Here is a 22,607-nt window from a genome sequence, read left to right as displayed (position 1 = left end):
CCCTTAAAAATTTTCACAATATTTCGAAGGTTAACGGTTTAATTCTTTAAAAAAGAATAAAAATATGTTTATTAAGAATTTAAGGGAAGTACATTTTTAAGTATGTTTTTATATTTTAAAATATCACGGTCTGTGCTAAAAATTAAGCTGCATTATTCGCATTTTGAAAATTTGATAGTTCCGAAATTTTTTTTTCAGGGAATAACGTTTTTCAATTTTTTCTTTGTTTGCTTAAGTCTAAAAAGATAAAATTTCCATCAGGTAACACAAAGAAAAGAAATAAAATTACGAATTAACTAACTTCATATTAATTTTATTTAATAAGGAGTCCCACAGTAGATTTGTTTATTTGTAATGCTTGCGTCTCAGGGAATTTAAATTTTTGTCCTCAAAAATAAATAAAAAGACAGAAAGACTAATGAAAGACATTTTTATTCGATCGACATTATTCTATGAATAAATAGAATGATAATAACACATTAAATTGCTTCAAAAATGCATTATTTTATTTTTATTCTAATCTGTATTCTTTTAATTTATAAAACAAATTGAAAAATCGAGTGATTAAAATTATGATATGGAGAGAAAAAACTATTTGAGAAATATTTTATGTTCTTTTGATTATTTTCAGATAATATCTAAATGATAATCTGAAAAAAAAAAAAAAAAAAATTCTATTGAAACAATATTGAAATCCTTTGTCTTCTCATCATGTAATTGTAATAAATTTATTTCTCAATTATTAAGAGTTGTAAAAAGTTTTGATAATTAGTGAAAAAAAATATTGTATTTAAAGTTGAAATTTTAATTTCATTAGTTTGTTACTCGCGTCTTTAGTGATCTCTGCCTTGAATGCTCATTATTGCATTGCATTCTGCCTTGATTGCTTATTATTGCATTGTATTTTGCCGTGATTGTTTTTATTGCACTGTATTCTGCCTTGAATGCTTATTATTGCATTGTATTTTGCCTTGATTTCTTAATATTGCAAGGTCATGATGCTTAATTTTAAAAAATTTGGAAAAAAAAGTTTGAGAATAAATACCGTTATATTTACACAAAGACTGCCTTGGATTGCTGGGGGTTGGATCNTATTTCTCAACTATTAAGAGTTGTAAAAAGTTTTGATAATTAGTGAAAAAAAATATTGTATTTCAAGTTGCAATTTTAATTTCATTAGTTTGTTACTCGCGTCTTTAGTGATCTCTGCCTTGAATGGTCATTATTGCATTGCATTCTGCCTTGATTGCTTATTATTGCATTGTATTCTGCCTTGAATGCTTATTATTGCATTGCATTCTGCCTTGAATGCTTATTATTACGATTGCATTTTGCCTTGAATGCTTATTATTGCATTGTATTTTGCCTTGATTTCTTAATATTGCAAGGACATGATGCTTAATTTTAAAAAATTTGGAAAAAAAAGTTTGAGAATAAATACCGTTATATTTACACAAAGACTGCCTTGGATTGCTGGGGGTTGGATCGTATACACTTTTAGATGACCAGTTGTGATCGGCTTCTCCAAGAGCTAGAAGTACAGGGTTGACAATAAATAACTTGGACATAATTTTAAACAAAAGATAATTTTTTTTACTACCACCATATTTTTTTCATCTAAATCTTTATCCATTTAATTTGCTCAGGTTAATATGCATCAACAAAAATTTTTACTCGCCTATTTCTCCTGATTTAAACTCGAATTCAGATTATTGCGAAAGTGATTTTATAATTTATTTCGTTTCCAAATCTCGATTGAAATTTAATTACTGTGGTAAATTTTTGTTGAAATTTCATAAATGTTTCAAATCTAGCAAAATCACTTCACAAAGTAAATACCGATTTCTATGCATTTATTTCGTTAGTTATGACTGATCAAAATATATTGTTATATATAGCTTAGTTTTATGCCAGAATGATTTTTCAGAGAAACATTCTGATTTTTGGAAAATCAAATATAAGTTTTAAGAAAGATTATTATTATTATTATTATTTTGGTAAATTTATGCAGCGTACTCTTTTTTGCATGTATGCAAAATTTTGAAGCTGTATTATATATATAATCACCTAACTATGATATCTGTTGTGTAATACAGTTGCTGTTAATGCTTTTAGAAATTTGTAATACCTTAAGTCTGAAATCACTAATTGAAACTTTTAAGTCGATAAAAAAAAAACAGTTAATATATATTCAAAAAATTATTTTAACTATACATTATTAGATTTTAATCACTGATACGGTGCTCCGTAACCACAGCCTTTGATATATATTTACTATCCCTGTTAAGAATTAGGTCTGTGATGAAAATTAATACGTAAGTAACGAAGGAACAAAAACGCTACTAAAGGAGGTGGGATGAAAAACATTAAAATCAGTTTGATTGTTTGATGACACTAGGGTATTTTAATAATCATCTTTAAATTTCTTTCTGTTTCCTTTGGCAATCAAACAATTTGCGATTTTTTACTATATACAAATTCGGATTTCACTTGCATTTCACTTTTAATAAGGATAAAAGATGTATAAAAGGCAGTGATTATAGAACATTTTGTACATTGAATTAAGGAAACTACACCAAAACAATTTGGAGCTTTTTGATATAAAGGGTTGGCAACTAAGTAACCACCATTTTTTAAAAAAATTTAACATTCTAAATTTTAACATTTAATGACAAGGCATGTCATTAAATGCTATTAGCATGATGTTTTAGATCATTCGGAAAAAATATGTTTTATTCACCGGATAATAGTTTTTTCTTTTGTTTTTTTTTCGAGTTGATTTATGTTAGTTTTTAAATTATTAAAATGGAATGTCAAGTTGCGAAAAATGAGCATTTTCGACACTTTCGTCATTTTGATTTTGATCAAAATACTACGACTGCAGAAGCTGCTCGTGACATTTATGCTGTGTATGGAGAGGGCGCTGTAACTGATAAAACACTCGTGATTGGTATGCCAATTTTAAAATTGAAGATTTGAGATCTATAAATTTGAATGAAATTTGAGATCTACCAGTTGAGATCTATTTCGAGAGATTAAACCAACTTTTGGTGTAATGCATCTCCAAATATTAGACAACATTTGTTACATTTTTATTACTTAAAAATATAATCATTTAAAATTTTTTTTGGTTTGCACTATACAGTTTTTACTCTCGATGATCGTTGTTTTTAATCACATGTAAGAAAGGTAATAAATTTGATTTAAATAACCTTTTGGAAAGTTTAAAGACTTAAAAATATCTTATCGGATACTTTTGGAATGTGCTTTATCACAAAATTGTAAAGAAATATGCTAAAAAAAATATTCTACATTATACCAAAAATGATAAAAATTAATTATTTTTATCTGTAATAATTAAATATAACTGACATTCTATAAGTTCGAGTTAATTAATTTTTTTAAGTAAAATATTTTATCAAGTTTATGAGTTTACTTTTTCTTAAGCTTCATATTTCTATGTAAACCTCGCATTTTTTGCCATTATTTAAAGCTTAAAACTCAAGAAATTAAACATAAAAAAAAGGTGGGAATTTAGTTGCCATTTCAATCTTCAAACCAGAAATCTCCATTTTCCCATTGGGTTGATGTCAGTATAATAAAATCGATCACATGACATGCTTTTCTAATCAATTCATATATTGATAGTTTGCAGGTATAGTTTAGTACTTCGTTCAAAGGCTGCTGACAAATTTTTATTGCTAAAGTTTTCAACTAAATCATATGTCCAAGTTTTCTATTGTCACCATGTATTTCAATCTTCTAATTAAGATAATATCGATGATACGTTATTTTGATGCTTATGTAATATAGTTATAATTTACCATAAGTGCGATTCACTAAATACTAATCTAGGAGTTATTAATTGCTATTTTTAAACATAAAAATTGTCAATAATTGTGTGAAAAATCCAATGATTTCATCAAAAGATAAAGAGTAAAAATTTATAATCAAAAGTTCTATAGATATTATTTTAATGTTTGCTAATAATACCGATATAAAACAAAAATGAATATTTAAAAGAAAGGCAAATATCTTGTAATTTGCTTACTATAAAGAAATTTGGTAGTTTCACGGATTATATCGCACGGTCTGGTACTTAAGTTTTAAAGTGTAGTCAAACTTGAAAGTTGAAGAATTTTTTTCAAGAAATTGTTAAAAACTTAATAATTTTTTTTTTGCCCAATCTAACTGGAAAAATTTCTTTATAATAAATCTGGCTCGAACAAATATCTTTAGGATAAGTTAGGTTGACGAAATTTGTGTAAGTTAAAACTTGCTTGAGGAATCTTTTGCATAAAAGTATTAACTTGAAGAAATTTCCTTATTATAGCTTAAATATTAAAAAAATTTCTAAACTATGGACTAAATCGAAGGAATTTCCTTTAGACAAATTCAGTCCTGAAACATTTTCTTTACATTGAGCTAAATTGAAGCAATTTCTCTAAGAAAAGTTAAATTTGAGGAAATTTTAATTTTTTTACTATATATATAGACTAATATCATTTTATTTTATGAATTTATAGACTAAACTGAAGAATTTTCCTTACGACAAACTTAGTGCAAAAACATTTTCTTTACAATGCCCTAAATGGAAGCAATTTCTTTAAGAAAAGCTTAATATAGAAATATTTCTTTATTTTAACCTAAAATTAGGGCATTTTTTACGATAAGCTTAGGGAAGATTTTTCTTTATGGTAAGTTAGGCGAAAAAGCTATTATTATTATTTTTCTTAATAATAAGCTCATTTTTTAGAAATATCTTAACGATAAATCAATCTGGAAAAAACTTCTTTACGAAGATACGGATATATAAGAATATGATATAAAATAGATGAAATATTTTGATGCAAATTTTCTACAAACCGTTTTATCTTATCACATTTCTCTTCTAACATTAACAAAATAGGTATTAATTAAAATCAAAATTAATATTAAATAAGCTAAAAATATAAAAGAAAAATGAAACCGATTGAGAATCTCAACTCTGACTTTCTAGACAAGTCTTCAATTAATTTATTAAAAATATCGTTTATTTTTAAACTTTTTCCTAATGAATGAGAAAAGTCGGAAGTGGAAAAAAAAGCGCCATATTTCTTCATTAGGAGGAGTTTTGTTCCGAAATAAAATAAATTATTTTCTTGCGACTATGTTTTTTTTTTTCCTTCCAGTTACATTCATTTTCTTAAACCTTCAAAAATGAAGCGAATAAAAAAATACATTAAAACTGTTTTTGCGATTTCAATTAATACAAAAGAAATTTTTTTTTCGTCACATTCTGCACAGTTTGTTCAACGCTAAAAAAGTAAACGCCAATAATTTTCTTCAATTCTCTTTTTTTTTTATACCGCCTTTTCGTTCTCTTAATAATTTCCAAATTTTTTTTCGTAACTGTTAACCGTAAAGAATGGAGGGGGAGGCCCTATGAAAAATAATAAGGAAATCTTTAATCAATTTATTAAGCTCATTAAATTCGTTACGTTTTCTTCGGAAAAGGCAGACTGTGGGCTACCGTATATATTTTATTTATTAAGAAAGTTACAGATTTAAAGTTTTTAAAATTAATCTATTCCGCTTTTTTTCCCCCTTCCTTTTTTTTTCCTCCGAAGAGGGAAGTAAATGAGTTTTGGCGGATGAAGGATAATCACGGAAAAAAAAATATCGCCAAATCTCAGTTTATCATCTGGTTTTGGCACAAACAATGCATTATTATTATAAATTTCACAAAATCTTACTGATTGATGACTTATAAATCACCAGCATCATTCTTTCTATTAAATGATTTAATGGGATGTATGCAGAAAAGCAGGCCTGCACACATGCAACTTTTCATTTTTGCCGTTTGGGTGGGGTTCGACTAATACGCCGATCTGCCCAATAAATTATTTAGTGTTTTTATGACTAGGGAACGGGCTAAGGAAACCTCATTACTTCTGTTACTTCACTTCGCTTCAACGTTATCGATTAAACTTTTTTCACTAAAAAAAAATTTTTTTTTTCAAAAAGATTATTATTATTATTCAAAAAGTCCTGGTTTAAATAGGGCTTGGTTCTTTTCGTAAAATTGTTTATTTCTTTTTGGTTTTTTCGGTTCTTTTTCTGATTAATTTGAAGGATGAAATATTGAGTAAATAATAAGTCATTACCGTTTTTATAACGTCTCCAGTATTGGCATTGATGGCTTATTAAATGTTCGAAGGGGGTAAAATAAAAAAGAGAAAAAAAATTTTTTTTCTTCTTTATTTTATATTTTCTACCTTTTTCATCCCATTTTGGTGGGTGGGCCTCAGCGAGGCTGAGAGGGGTGGAGAGATAGGGGAGGGTTCCATGTGATTGATCAAACAGGTAATGGGCATGTCGTTTATTTAAAATTTTTTCTTTATTTATTTTTTAACGAAACCCTAACTCACTATATGAAAAAAAAAGGAGTCAAAACCACTCTTTATAATTTGTTCTTATTCCAAACAGCCGCGTTTGTATGATTTTGCAACCCCCATGAGAATTTTCATTCTTTTTAACTGATACAAACGGTTTTTTTTTCATTAGAATATCAGTTATTTCTATTTCATTATTAAATATATGAAATAACATCGAGTGAGTTTTATTCAGACTACAATTTTCCCAAACAATATTTCGTAGAGAATGCTTTAAATAAATTATTTAATTCTTTTAATATTGATTGAAAATAACAGCGGAAATAAATTTAATAAAAAGCTTGGAGCAATAAAATACTAAGTAAGCCACGTTTTAAAACAGATTATGAGAAGGCTTTTTCAAACATTTTTGATGAAAAAGAAAACACATTTTTATGCACTGTTAGTTAAAGGCAATTCCCAAAACTTGAAAAGTACCAAATAGGAAACGATACTATGTGATAGTTTTATATACGCTTTTTTTTCTTTTTTTTTTCAAATTTAGGTATTATTAAAATGTGGCTCATAAATATATTACCTCAAGCCTGTCAATTGTAAAGTGATCATCTGAGCAGTAAAAAAAATCATCCCAGCATAGTTTATTTTTACATTTATTTACCTATATTTTTATATACCTTTTAAAAGCATCCGCGGCTTATTAGTTATAAAAATAACCATTGTTCAAATATTGGGAATTAAAAATTTTAATTAATGAAAAAATATCATTAAGTACTACTATGTTTATGGCATGACAATTGTACGTTGCATACAATTTTCTGCATTCGGTTTTGGTTGTTAGAGCTATTAAAGTTAAAAACTTTATTAACCAACTGCACTATTTCTCTTAAACTATCTATTTTTCACTACCTTCAATGGGTTGTTTTTGCAAAAAGCAACACAAAAATGCATTAAAGTAATTCATTTACATATTTTACACAGTGTAAGCACAGAAAGTAATTCATTTACACAATAAAAATAAACATTGACCACATATTAGGAATTAAAAATTTAAATTAATGAAGAAATATCATTAAGTACTATGTTTATGGAATGACAACGGTTCGTTGTATGCAATTTTCTGCATTCGGTTTTCGTTGTTAGAGCTACTAAAGTTAAAACCTTTATTAACCAACTTGCACAAAATCTTTCTCAAACTATCTATTTTTTGCTTTCTTCAATAGGTTGTTTTTGCAATAAGCAACACAAAAATGAAATAAAAGTAATTCATTTACACATTTTACACAGTGTAAGCAACAATTGGTATATAAGTACCATATCTTTCTGTAATGTTATAAAATTTTATACCGAGTATTTGCTAAATTAAATTTCCGAAACATTTTTTTCTTTTATTAAGTATATTTTAAATTTTTATATTAAAATGATAAAACTCACAATTAAAATGATAAAATGAGTACCAAGCATGCTCGGGGACTAAACACAGGGGGTTCCGAGTTTGGCTGACCACCCAACCGGAACATCTGCTCTTGCACCCAGAGCCCAAGGTCAAGAAAACTGAGATGGGCACAGTAGGCCTTGGCCCTCCATGGGCTGTAGCGCCACAGAATTTAGTATTTGTAATTTAAATTTCCGAAACAATTTTTTCTTTCATTTTCGAAAATGTATATCTTAAATTTTTATATTAAAATGATAAAATTCACAATTAAAAGATAAAATTCACTTACCAGACAGGGGCGGACAGCTTTTGTCACTGAGTCTTCGCCGCACATGACCCATATTATTTGGATTGGGCGGGTGAAGAGGAGGAGGAGGCCCCAGTCTTTGCGGGACAGTGGCCATGAGGGGTCCCGCATTGGACATTGTCGTCATGACGGCGGACAGGGCGGGCGGAGAGCTACTCACAACTGGGACAAGGGCCATTTGCGGCGATGTAGGTGCACCGGATTTCATATTTGAAATTACATTCTAAAATAAAAAACAAAGAAAAGAAAAATTCATGAACTGAATTAAATCACAAGACAAAACGAAATATATTTTTTAAAATGCAAGAATGACATGTCTTGTATGAGCTTATATACGAGATAGTTTGTTTAATATATACTGCACGTAAAATAGTTGAGTTACGGCGAAAAATTAAAGTAATATTAAGTAAACTTAAAACTTTCGACTGTTTTCCTGACTAAACTATAGGGACCATATTCTCCTGTTTGCGGCTACTTCCTAAACCATATTTTGGGAGTCAAGAATCACAATCGTTAGAAACAAAGCATGTTTATTCAGAGAAAGAACATTTTTTGTGTCTAATATCGCAATTTAAAAAAATCGTCTGCACTAATCAATTTTATTTTATTCTATGACAGTCGTTGAACAGACAACCCAATTTTGAGTTTACGGCTACCGATGTTCAACTCCGTAGCCTTGTAATTTTGAGCCCAATCCAGACGACAAGGGAACTTCTGGTTTTTTTTTGATGGAACTAACCCGCATTTGAGTTGCATGGAGTGGAAAATCGCGAAAACTTCCCACGGTTAGCCTGATGGGACTCTAATTTATGATTCGTTTACCACTGTGTATATTTAACGTCAACACTGTGGTCGGTGCGAGATGGGTGCAGAATTCGTATCCACCAGCCATAGCTGGGTTTCGAACCCGATTCACATCATTGGAAGTGGAACGCTCTATCCCCTGAGAATAAAGTAGTGATTTTGATAATTTTCATCTAGGTAGAAAAATTCTCCAAATTGGCGACTTTAAAAAAAGTTTAACAACTTGAAAGTTTTTTATATGTTCTAAAGCCCAGATAATTTTTCACGGGCAGATTATATATAAAATTTTCAAATCATCGCACTGTTTCAAGTTTGAGGCACTTTAACTATGGCTTTTTTATTTCCTTGGCGACCGAGCCTCGAAAAACAGCGTTAAATAATCATACAAAGCAGAAGTTGAAAGTAAATAAACTAACCCAACAAACTGGGTGTATTTTTAAACCAAAAAACTTTATACGTAACCAAATACTTTAATTATTTGAAATCTGTATCTTTCCTTGGCTAAAAAATTACGATCTTAATTTAAAATTTCAAATCTAAACTTCCACCGATAATTACGAACAATATTGTAATTTTAAAATGTCCTGTCCTTAAGCTAAAATACTTGATTCAATTAGATATACCCACAGAAAACGATTAAATATTGAAGACTCATCGCATTAACTCTAAAGGTAGAGAGCATTCTCTACTCATCAATAACACTTAGTGAAGAACAAATTGGAAAGTTAGGCCAAAGCGGCGCTTGTACACCTAGGACTTATCACCATCATCATCAAATTGAATTAACGGCAGCTTCTTAAGAGTTACAAGTAAGAGAGTCATAAAGATGTAATTAAAAGTTGAAAAGAGTTTTGAAATTAAGGGTAATTACACTTGAGAATTTTTAAAGGAGAGTTTTAGAGATTGTTGCTGTTGCCTTTTTCCATTTTGGTTAGAACAGCTTTTGGTATTATAAGTCATATCATGATGTGTACTATCTACTACTAAATTATATAGTGCGTTCCGAAAATGCCAACTTTATTATAAAATTTTAGAAGCCTCGTCAAAGAAAAAAGATGTACACAAGAAGATTGTAAATAAATATTCAAAAGATAAAAAAAGAAAAACGATATTAAAATCTAACGAACACCTACTGTGGAGGAGGAGCTAAAATCTCCAAAAACAGTTTTATTGTCGGAAAAAGCAGGTGATCTGAAAGACGATTATTATAAACTACACTTTTTATCGCACAATCAAACTGGTTTTGATAGTTTTCATCCCACCTTTCTCACTTCCGATAGTATTTTCATTTTTCTTTGCTTAAATACGCTCCCTCATTAGTATACTTTGATGACTTTATATATATATTTGAAGGTAATAACATTTTTTCCTTTTTACATTCGGTATGGTATTATCTTGAATCGTCGAAGTAGATTTTTACAATTTCTGACGCTGGTATTCTGTATGGTACTTGCGTAAGATAATGTTTATTTATAGTGCCAATATCTATAGTTGACATTATATTACATTAGTGACAATAGTGCAGGGCTAAAGATATTTATAAAGAAATCTAAAGTTAGTTTCGAGAGAGAGAGAATACAATTTTAAATAAACTATTTCAAATATATTTCCTGGTGTAGAGGATGTGAATGATTTATAGTTTACGGAAAAAAGAATTCTGGCAAAATTATCGCAATGTATGGTAACGAACTTCATGGAAAAAAAAATTTGATTTCGGTTAATAAAACCAAAGTATGAGGTATTTAAACTATTAATTTGATAATTTTTCTTTTCATATGGTAACGATTTACCTGAAACTTTGTTTTTTAAAATCCTAGTTCTTATAAACACATATTTAGTAAAAATTTACAAAACTGAAAAGTAAATTTAACCGATTAATTTCGATGCCTTGCTCTAAGGTATGATAAAACTACCAAATTTTACTCCATTTATCAAATTTTACCACATATTTTAAAACAATATTTTTTAGTTTATTTTTCCAACATCATTACCAAAGCACTTAGGCAAAAATTACCGTCCATTTTGGTGTTCGCATAGAATCGGTACGTTTTATCATAAGGTACGTTTTATCATATTCTGGTAGTATCGACTATACTTTTTTTTACTCAGTGCACAGTATAGCTCTGGTATCAGACTGGTTTGTTTAGAATCTTAATCTTAAGCTAAGTATTTGAGGGTATTTACATTTTCTGATTTGGAAGGTGAGCTTCGGTGATTGTTGCTGTTGCTGTTTCCGTTCCCGTTGGTACTACTGCTGGAGTAAGGTTTCATGTGAAGATGCTGCATCATCGCTTGTAACCTTTCTTTTTCTTTCGACAGTTGAAGCTCCAACTGAGACACAACCTGCATCTGGACACGAGCTTGGGCTGTACTCCGATCATCTAGTTGATGTTCTAAGTTTAAATGCCTGTACAAAAACAAAACATTAAAATTTTAAGTTCTAAATAAAATAAAGCTTTTTTTTTACTGCTAACTTAATAATATAGTTTTAAATACAAAATGAAATAAACATATAAATATATAAATAAAACGCCCTTGTTACTAGCATTAATATAATTTTAATTAATTAAAAAAATAATTAACACGTTTAATTAAAACATATACAGTCATTCGAATTAGGGTAAAGGTTCTATGTTTTCGAGAAAAAACAAGGTGCATGGTTAAATAAAGAATCCCAAGAAACTGAAGTGGTAAAATAATACTTGATTAAAAATTTCATCAGCTTAAAAATGTGCAAACTAGAAATAACAGTCAACATGATTCAAACACTGAAAAACAGGTGCCCATTTACAAAACTTGCCAGACGCGAATGAGAACAGAATGTTCACGTCTAGTAAGTCAAGAAAATGGGAAAATCAGAAAGTAGAAATCGAGAAAAAAATTTGAATCATGTCGATTGTTATCTCCAATTTGTACATTTTTGAAGCGAATGAAGTTTTTAATCAAGTAAAGTTAATGATTATTTTCAGATAACTTGACTCGTTGAAAACGTTTTCATTTTGGTACGGCAGTATGTTGACGGAGGCGATTTTGTTGCTGGGAACAATATTTGTTTTCAAAACACTTAGATATTAAAAAAAGAAAAAAAAATTAAAAAAGTAAAATCTATATTTTAAAAATGATTTTTAATAAATACACTTTATGCGTTTTTAAATTTTTTTTCTTGAAATATTTTTTATTTTTTACCCTTGCTAACAGGAAGGAATTAATATCATTTGAATAATTGACGAAGGTTATAAAAAGTAAATGAGATTGGGTGGATGAAGTAGATTTGAGAGGTTTAAGACTCGTTTATAAAGTTTTTTTACAACACACATAAATTTTTAAAATTTGAATATTTTTTTAAAAAAAAATTAAGAAAAATAAATAGAATCTTACTTCTTGAAAGACTGATAATCGTCACAAACAGCTTCACATCCGGGCCATTTGCAAACCCCGTGACCATAAAGAGCGTGACTTGGAGGACTGGAACACCCTCTTTCATCCTTTGGGGTGGGTGGCAAGCTTCTTTGGGACGAGGAAGAAGAAGCCGTGCTCACTGGGGATACGGAATAGATTTCGTGCTGGGGCGCCGTCCCATTCACAAGGGGCCTTCCAGCCCCAGGGGACCCTCCATGCATCATACCATTCACGGTCGAGCCACTTTCATCACCGGATCCTTCTTTCCAAACGTCGTTAGCGTTCAGACCTATAATTAATTATATTAATACCTATATTATAGATAATATTATATAATACCTATATTATATATGTAACATGCTATTAATTATACGTTGTAAAAAATATCTTTAAAAAATTTCGGAAATTCTCGGTAATAGATATGGAATTTAAACAATTTCGCCTCCTCCCCTAAAAAACGTCATAAAATATTTTAAACTGTCTAACAAATTAGAAAAACAAAAGTGTTGAAATTTATTCAGTGTCGCTAAATTCAATAAATGAATAAATAAACAAATAAAAATAAATAAATAAAACAATAAAAATTATTTTACGTTGCTAAAAAAATCCCTTAAAAATGAAGGGGAAAAAAAATAACGTAATTTATTTTATAACGTTAAAAATATCCTAAAAACGAAATAAAAAATGCATAGGAACTAATTACAATACTGAAGCAGTACATTTGACTAATTTATTGCCAGACGTACTTCTCATTTATTCCTTTCCATTAGAAATGGTTCAAAAGTTTATTGAAAGTATTTAATACCGATCACATAGTACACAGTATAATAAAGAGCTTTATTGTCTGTTCACCGTATTAAAGACGATTAACTTATGGTGATCTTACTTGAAGTTTATTTAACTATGTTAAAAATACCCTTAGAGAAGAGGAAAACATTTAGAATTAGATACTAACCAAAAAATTTACATCTTACCATTCTTTTACATTATTATTACGTTTAAATGCCTTTTTTATTTTTTTAAAATTTATTTATTTATTTTATTTTTTAGCAGAATTATCATTTACACGAAACTTTTCTAATACCTATCAATGCTTCTTTTATTTTGATTTAGTTTTAGTTTCTACGAAATCTTCATTTTATTTAATAGACTTTCACTATAATTTTGCTTTTAATCATCTTTTTACGGTGGACTGACAGAGTTTTTTTCGTTTTGTAGTTTGTTGTCATTCATTTTTTAAAGAATCATTTTGCGTTAAGCTATTTTTCTAAACCAGAACAACCATTTGCATTAAGTTCGCCAAAAATAACGCCTATTCTTTACAACATCTGTAACTGTAAATTTCTCACTCTCAGAAATAAAATTCTCGCTTTTGACGATCACAGCAAATCTTGAGCTGTATTTCGTAAATTTATGACAAAATGCGAACTCTCAAACATGTGACGAAAATGTTTCCTCAACTCGAAGCCTCACCATAATGCATTGCAACAGATTGTTAACTAGAATGACGAAACTAGGATGAAGACTAAACGATCGAAGTAGCGAAAATACCTAACCGGACCGGATGGTGGTCGAGGAGTTGGCCTCGTACCAGGAAGATCCTGGCTTCGAATCTCACTTCAGGCATGGGTATAATTTATTTCTCAGTTCTATTTGTGCCTCTTGTGCTGTTAAGGCGACATTGATCCAGTTACATGGTACCCACGATAAAGTGATAATTAGAAAGGTTAGATACATTAGGCACTTTTTGGGGAAAAAAATAGAATGACGAAATTAGTTTCCTCGAAGAAATGAAAATAGTTATATCGGAACTTTGACAAAAAATTCACTCGGACCATATATCAGGAAACGGTTTCGTCAAAAACGAAGAAATTTTGGTGAAAATTGAGTATTCATTTTTCAGTGCATATGAAACGGAAATTCGACTTTAATAGTTCTAATTATAATTTATAACACATTTTTTTTTTAAAATTAGGTTTGTTTCATAACTTCGTTGAAACGATTGCTCAACAAAAGAAATAAGAACACTGAATCATTAAAATAATTTTTTATAATTAAAAGATAACGTAAAAATCAAGAATAATTCAAGGGACAAAAGTTCTGATGCAAATCAATGTGGACGCAATCTTTATTAACTTTAAAAATAATACAGTTTCCTTTTAAATTATAAATCTATTTAAATTACTGTAAAAGGCCAATTATTAGTCAACATGCAAAACAGTATTAAAAAGTCTTTTTTCTTCTTCTCAAAAACATAAAAGAAATACGCACATTATTTCAATGATGATTTCTTAAGTCTAGTGTTTTTTTCGACTAAAACTTTTTTTTTATTACTGAAAACTTATTTTTAAAAACTAATGAAAAGCAGTTTCTTTTTCAAATCGCAGTGGGTATTCAAAATGAGCATGTTTTTGCTAACGACATAACTCACAATAACGCTTTTTGTGTTCCTTATTTAGGGTTTTAAAATTAAAGTATTAAATTAGAGCAGTAATCACAGAGGATGTGTCTTGAACAGTTAGAAGATTATGCATTTTTATTTTTGACAAAACGACTCTATAGTAATGAAAAGAATTCATTGTTCGTAAGTAAAGGTAAATTTGCATGAAAATAATGAAAAAAAGTTTTTTTTTCCAGCGTTAAGCAATCTTTAAAATCGTTCAAGAAGATAAACGAAAGAAAAAAAAAACAATAAAAAATCCACCCATAACGAAAACAAATTAGTAAACGAAAGCTCTAAAGAGCATTTTTCTTAATTGAGCTGCTTTAAACAAAATAAGAAACGCGACGTAAAAAAACTGAAAAAACTAAGCGCAAACAAAACGTAAGCATTAAAAAGCAACAAAACATAAAAATCAAACACGGGGTGGAAAAAAAAAATCATTTATCCAGCAAAACTGCGCGTAAAGAAAACATTTTTGTTTTTCTGAAAAACTCATCAACATTGAGAACTGTTTTAAGATAAAAGTACGAAGATTTATATGCATGCAGAAAAAAAATTAAGCGATTAACCTGCTAAGAGGGAGAAAAGTTAAACGAAAAAAACTAGAAAAATATTTTAGACAAACTCATCTTTATCTCGTAAACATTTCGTTTGCATTAGAGCTTGAATCATTAATTGACTTAAAATTATTTATTTATTTGCGATTATTTTTTGCGAACGGGGGAAAAAATTAACTTTACGAACATAAAGAGAGATGGAGAGTACAGAACGGGGTGTCAAACGGTAGGGGTATTCTTTTAGAGTAAATAAATTAAAGTTGTTAATTAAAATCACAATTGATGATTCTCAGTTAATCCCAGAGCTTTTAAAATCGCGAAATTAGAGAGGCAGGTTTTTACTTTTTTAATTTTTAATTTTTCGCGAAAACCTTTCCTGTAAATTTATCTCGCATTTTTATTCATTTTGTTCAAGATTTTTTTTCCTCTTTTTCATTTTCTTTCTATCAACGGGGCAATGTATAATAAAAGATACAGTGATTTAAATTTTAAGCCCTCATTGCTTTGATTTATAATACACTTATTGGTCAAAGAGTAATAGGTTCAATACAAGGAAATAACAATAAAGTAATAGGTTCAATTTAACGGAATAAATAGTTTCTTGTTCATTTAAGTGCTTGTCAAAGTAATTATTAGCCTATTTTAAAAAAAAATCAAATTCGGAATAAAATATATTCAAAATAGAATTTTAATTTTACAAAGCAGGGTAAACAATGGTTATTTTTTAATCCTTATGTAAAATATGAAAATAATCCCGAGCACATTAAAAGAAAAGTGGTAATACCATTAAAGGAAAATGATATGTTTATAGCACTTTTTACTTTAAAAAAAGTACTAAGTACTTAATTCACTGGTTGCGAAAATGTTATTAATTTATTTTTTTTAACTTCGAAATTTCAAAAGCATTAATTCTTAATGAACTTATAATTCGGTGTTATTTTTCATAAATATCAGTTATTACCGCTATTTTTTCTCTTTATCTTTAAAATACTTCTTACATTTTTTAAAAAAATTGTCTCACAAAAATACAACCTTTTCCGAATCGTCTAAGAATATTATGCTGTAGGCTTATAAGAATTAAAGGAGATATATTTATGTATTATAAATGCTTTTATGAATAAAAGGGTGTAAAGTTTAAAAAGCGCCAAAAAAACCTCTCAAATACGATAAAGAAAAGGGTATTAATGAACAAAATCTGCGCCAAATGAGTAGTTAAAACATTTGAAGTGCCGTTTCTTATAAGTCTTTTTCTTTCGTAGTATTAGAAAAGAATGCAATATTTTTAAAAACATTTTAAGTACATGTAAGCTTATGTATCGAATACATATTATTTACCTTTGATTGCGCAGGGAGTATTATAAAGATAAAAGAAACTTAATTAAAATATGAGAACAAGATTTGAGTTTGAGATTATAAGTTTACTTTAATCGATGTTATAAAAAATATTTTTCGGCAGCGAAAGCATGTTAAATACGGATTAAATTATCATAAATATGAAGAAGTTTGATTTGCTAAAAGGTTTTTTTAAGCTTGGTTTTTACTTGTTTTTGGTCGAAACTCTTTGTTTCACATGGATACTTTTAATCATATAGCAAATGGTTTATTTTTTTTTAAAAGTAAAATATTTAATATTTCTTTACCATGACATCATGAATTGAATTATTTTTGATTGGTGGAATTTTTTTAGAGATTTTCTCATATTGCATGCAAAATAAGGTATTGATAAAAAAATTAAATAAATTCAAAATATCATCAAAATTCTGTTAAATGTTTTAGAATATTTATAAATTGGTATAAAAAAGACAATAATTTTGGTAAACAAATAGTTTTTCCTTGTTATATGATGTATACAATAAAAGAAATATAAATTTTATTTAGTTAAAAATATGAATTTAATAAACAGCCAGGTTAATTTTTACACACTATAAGTAATCTAAGAAGCTGTGAAATATTTTAATGTAAAAAAAAAAATGTCATAGAAACATTATCATTCATTTCTTTAAATGTAGACGTTGTTAAAATGTTTAATTAACTTTCTTGAAACGTTTCATAAGGTTTCAGTGACTTGGCATCAAATATATTGTGCTGACATCTATTTATAAGAGATGAAACTATTTAAAACTATTTTAAAAAGTAAAATATTTAATATTTCCTTTCAATGGCATCATGAACTGAATTATTTTTGATCTGTAGAAATTTTCTCACATTGCACGCAAAATAAATTACTGATAAAAAATGCATTCAAAACATTTTCGATCATCAAAAGTTTGCTAGAAAGTTTTAAAATATTCATAAATCGGTGCAAAAAATTCAGTACTTATGATGAATAAGTAATTTTTTCATTGTTATATATGATGCATACAACAAAAATATACATTTTATACAGTTAAAAATGTTAATTTAATAAGCTACCAGAATTATTTTTACACGCTATAAATGATCTAAGAAGCTTTGAAATATTTTAATGTTTATTTTAATATTGAAATATTTTAATGTTAAAAATATTATAGAAATGATATTATTTATTTATTTAAAAGTAGACATTTCTCCTTTTACCCAGCCGCTGTTAAAATGTTCCACTTATTTTTTTTTGAAGCGTTCCACAAGTTTTAAGTAACATAGAAATATTGTGCTGACATCTATTTATAAGAGGGGAAACTATTTTATGAGAGACTAAAGAGTAACGCCCTGGCAACCAGGCTATCCCGACCTGCTGCTAATTTAAAACAGAAAATTGCTCCTACGTTGATTAATAAGCATCGTGCTAAGAGTGTGATGCAATCAAATATTTTATCTTATAAACTTCGTAAAAAAATGTTTGGTACTTACGTATTATCGCAACCAGGTTGGCGCGATTTGTAAGTTTGAGTAAGAAAGTATGAATAGAAAGAAAATGTACATTTATTAATTACAGACAATTTTTAATACTGTTTTTTATATTATTTTTTAAAAATTACTTAAAACAAAATTATTATTAATTAATTATTATTAAAATTATCAAATTATTATTAAAACAAAATTATTTATTATTATTTTGTTTCTTTACGAAAAACCACGCATAACACGTAGGGTTGCCGTAAGTAGGGTCGCCAAATTTGGCGATTTATGCGAATTTTGGCCTGGTTGCGTTAATACGTAAATACCAAATGTTTTACCAGAACGAACTCATTTTTTTCTGAAGTGTTAAACGAATTTTAAGAAAAGCTAGCATAACTCATTAGCTTTTTAGTTTATTCTATGAAGAGTAGTTAGAATTTTTAGAAGAAACCTTGCGTAAGCATAAACCTTACCTTGCGGAAGCATGAAAGGTTGGAGGTTTATCATATATTGTCTATTGCTCAGCTGTAGCTGTTGCATTAGTTGGTGTTGTTGAAGTGCCAGCTGCTGTAGTTGAAGTTGCAACTGCTGTCGGTTCGCTTTCTTATCAGAAGAACCAAGACCAGGCAAGCCATTATTCAGCCCATTGAGTTGGTGGAGAATTTGGCTTTGCTGCATAATATTGAGGTTGATCTGTTCTTGGATGTGAGGTATCACGGATTCAAGTTGTTTTAGCTGCTGGTGTTGCTGATGCTGCTGCTGAAATTAATCATGTTTAAACAGGGTGCGTAGCCAGATTTTCCAACAAAAAATAAGCACCTTTTAAACACTAAAAATATTTTTATTCACATTCCAAAAAAAAAATCTTAATTAGGATCTGAGCAGTAATAAAAATTACTTTTTTTCTATCGCTTAAAGTACTTAGTTCATAAACATAAAAGCAATAAAATTCAAAAATATTAAAAAAAAAAAACTTTACGTAATCAAGATAAAACAATTAGTTTCTGATAAATATTGCAGAGAAAATTGTGAAAATCATGAATTTTTTTGTAATTTAGAACGACAATCAATACGGCAAAAAAAAATCTCTTTTTAAAAAATAAAAAATTAAGCACTTTTTACGAACCTCGAATATAAAAAGCACCTTTAAGGGCTTTTAAAAAACGTAAATCAAAAATAAGCATCTTTAAGCACTTTTTAAAAAAGCTACGCACCCTGTTAAAATTATCATGTTAAACAGTAATCTTGTTTAAAGTTTTGATAGAAATAGATTAGTTTGCTAGAAATACATTTGCAGATTAGTTACAGGAATTAAAATAGATTTTCAAAAAATTTTTATACTAATGGTTCGATAGATATATTATGATGATTTAAATAATAACCCCATGGTTTAAATAATAACAGGCAGTAAATGAACTAATTACCATGCTTTAAAAAATTTTACCGCTAGATTATGGTCAGTAACCAGCAAGAAGTGTATACTCACCAACCTTAAAAATAAACTTATGCCCGTAAAGCTATCATTATCATAAAAATAAGGGTCTGAAGGTTGTTTTTTAACGTTAACTATCTGGTCACTGATCATAAGTTAATGTTACGCTCCTAAAAGTTATCTTCCATTCGGAATTTGATGTTGTTTGAGATTCATGCGTTTTGTTTGCCGAATCAAGGCAAAATAGTATAGTGTTGCCATCTGTCGTGGAGTAAAACACACTGTAGAGAGATGTTCTTTGGCACCAGCAGTGTTTGAGTCCAGCACCTTTGAGTCCACAGCCTAATCCTAACATTCATGGAAAATGGTTACACCCCGAATTGCATTAAAAAGCTGCATATAATAACCGTATAAATTAACAATTAACGCTCCTAATTTGCCAAAGTTTGTTACAATTATGCAGAAGTGGCCATTTTTTCTACAAAACTAAAGAAAGTCGCATAAATTAATAGCCAACTCTCCAAATTTTTTCAGTAATTTCTACTTTTATTGTCGTTGTACATTAGCTTAGTAGCGTATTTAAAGCAACAACCTTGAAATTTAGAATCTAACTAAGGAGCCAAGTATTGCGACAAATTCGCTTTCATAGAGAACTTTTATTTTTGTGAAATGAAAGACTGAAGGCAGGATATATTCCTACAAGTTCGGTTTTCAGTGTTTAAAATTGCTTTGAACGACTAATTTAAAATTCGTTCCATTTCCCGGATAGTATGTATCTCACCTGTTGCTGCTGCTGTAAGAAAATGGACTGTTGCTGCTGTAGCAATTGCTGCAGCTGCGTTGGCGATGGCTGCTGCAATAGCTGTTGCAGCTGATGCTGAGCCAACAGCTGCGAATTCATCATCAACAGAGGAGGGATGTTGGAATCGTTACCGATACCCGGCTTCTCGCCGTGGTGATTATTGGTCGCCCTGGACCTCTTGATCCCGTGAGCTTTAGATCCCTGCAAAAACAAAAATTGAGATTATTAGATTTTTTTTTGAAGTACAAAAGTTTTATAGATTACACATATGCATAAACTCAGTGATCATCTATCATGATCTTTACCTCTCAACATAATCATCATCAACTTTCAACATAATCACATTATCATCGCTCAACATGATCTTATCATTATAAAATATTTAATGATTATGTAAATACAATATCCTTGCTGGTCTTATACATTTTAAAAAGGGCTGATGAAAATTAAACCAAAGTCTATAGCTTAAATAAATTTGTGAACACCACTACGTATTATTTTTAAAAGAAATATATTTATATAAGAATTTGAAGTAACCAAGTCCCTAAACGTTAAAATGGTATCTTGAAAAAAGAAATACAGACGGTTATTAAAGTAAATTTATTTATACTATTTAAAATTTATAAGATTCGTGGGAAGCCTTAAAAAATAGTTTTGGAAAGTGTACTAAATATGAATAACTTGTATGCCTATAACAGGACATATTCAGATTGTAAAAATATTCATTTTACAAAAACCCTCTTATAGTTTTAAATGTGTGGTTTTAAAAAAATCAATTTAAAATCGAAAACATTTTTATATTAATGTTAAGGTAAGACAAATCATAAAATTTGTACAATAAAAAGAATAGCTAGCATGTTTATAACAGCTATTAGATATGAATATATAGCTAAACATGTAAATAGTTTGTATGCTTATAACAGCACATATTCAGGTTGCAATAATATTTAAATATTTATTTTTTAAAATACCAATTATATTTTAAATGTATAGACTTGAAAATAGTTAAAAATCGAAATTTTTTTCATATTAATGTTAAGGTAAGACAAATCACAACATATGTGCAATAATATGAAATGAACATACTAAACAAGAATACAGGATAATTATACGCGATCCCGTAATACAAGATAAGAGATCTTGTTTAATAGGAGCGCCATGATTTAATCCGATATTTCTTCAAGCAAAGATCTTGTTTTTAATCACCAATTAAGTACCAATAAGAATATAATACAGAAATAAACAATAAGAGAATATCTTTCAGCAATTATTCTTTTCTTAGCTTCAGTATTAAAGTTTCATGTATTTCAGAGCTCTAAGTAGCTATGTGATTTGCTATTTGCTATATTATATTTGTGATTTGCTGTATCATTATGCTATAACTAATGATTTCAATTTTACAATTAAAAAATAGTTTTTTGACAATGAAATTTAGACAGAGTAAATTATAAAATAATTATATTTAGTTTTGTTTTAAACAGTGTAAGTAATAAAATTATTGTAAACAATGTTTCGTAATCAACGCTCGTAACATATATTTTTAGAATTCTTGTCGAAAACAAAGCAAAAAATATGTGCACTCTATAATTCGAAACTAACATTTAAGCTATGTACGAGAAACCACAGTACTGATAAAAGTTGTCTAATCACAATTGAGGAAAGTGGATTGAAAAACACTAAAACCAGTTTGATTGCCAGATGAAACTTGGAAAAGTCTCTTAATCGTCTTTCAGCTCTTAATCTTCTTTCTTTCGAAGTCTTTCAGTTTATAATCTTCTTTCTTTCGAAGTCTTTCAGTTTATAATCGTCTTTTAATTCCATTCTGTTTCTTTCCGAAATCAAACAGGTTTTTATTTTTTCAGTTTAGCGTTTCTTAGTATATATATATATATATATTTAATNTATATATAAATTATTCATTATAATCATAGCGGGGAATAACATAAATGGTATAACATTAGAATTTAAAATTTTGTGAACAGCAATAGTTCAAAATAAACCGGTATTCTATTTCTATTGTTCATTTAAAATTCCATTTTATAAATGAATAGCAAAATTTTTATTCTATGTATATAACTGCATTCATGAAGTAAAATTTTAAATGAACTACAGAAATAGATTACGTTACTCTTTAGAAAAATATGTGAAATGGCTTTTTATCTCTAAATAAACAGTTTGAATATGATTGAACGAAGATACAACGGCCAATAAAATTGCGTATATCTAAATACACTTCATTG

General features: G+C 28.5%; 1 protein-coding gene across 27 annotated transcripts in view; it reads right to left on the bottom strand.

Annotated features, from left to right (window-relative positions):
• LOC107437615 (forkhead box protein P1) overlaps positions 1-22,607 on the bottom strand; it is a 403,975-nt gene that overhangs the window by 16,859 nt on the left and 364,509 nt on the right. For 6 of the 27 annotated variants that reach the window (XM_071186843.1, XM_071186848.1, XM_071186844.1 and 3 more), the window contains 6 exons: positions 20,347-20,568; positions 18,607-18,889; positions 12,296-12,605; positions 11,102-11,324; positions 8,096-8,336; positions 1,442-1,531 (listed from right to left, as the gene is read on the bottom strand). In XM_071186843.1, the coding sequence (XP_071042944.1) occupies positions 1,442-1,531; positions 8,096-8,336; positions 11,102-11,324; positions 12,296-12,605; positions 18,607-18,889; positions 20,347-20,568 (1,369 nt within the window). Of the gene's footprint in view, positions 1-1,441; positions 1,532-8,095; positions 8,337-11,101; positions 11,325-12,295; positions 12,606-18,606; positions 18,893-20,346; positions 20,569-22,607 lie in introns of all 27 variants that reach the window. The other 21 variants (XM_071186842.1, XM_071186847.1, XM_071186849.1 and 18 more) reach the window with 5 other exon arrangements.

The sequence above is a fragment of the Parasteatoda tepidariorum genome, chromosome 10, assembly GCF_043381705.1.
Source record: "Parasteatoda tepidariorum isolate YZ-2023 chromosome 10, CAS_Ptep_4.0, whole genome shotgun sequence".
NCBI lineage: Eukaryota > Metazoa > Arthropoda > Arachnida > Araneae > Theridiidae > Parasteatoda > Parasteatoda tepidariorum.
The sequence above is the reverse complement of the archived record's forward strand: the minus strand, read 5'-3'. Positions and strand labels throughout refer to the sequence as shown.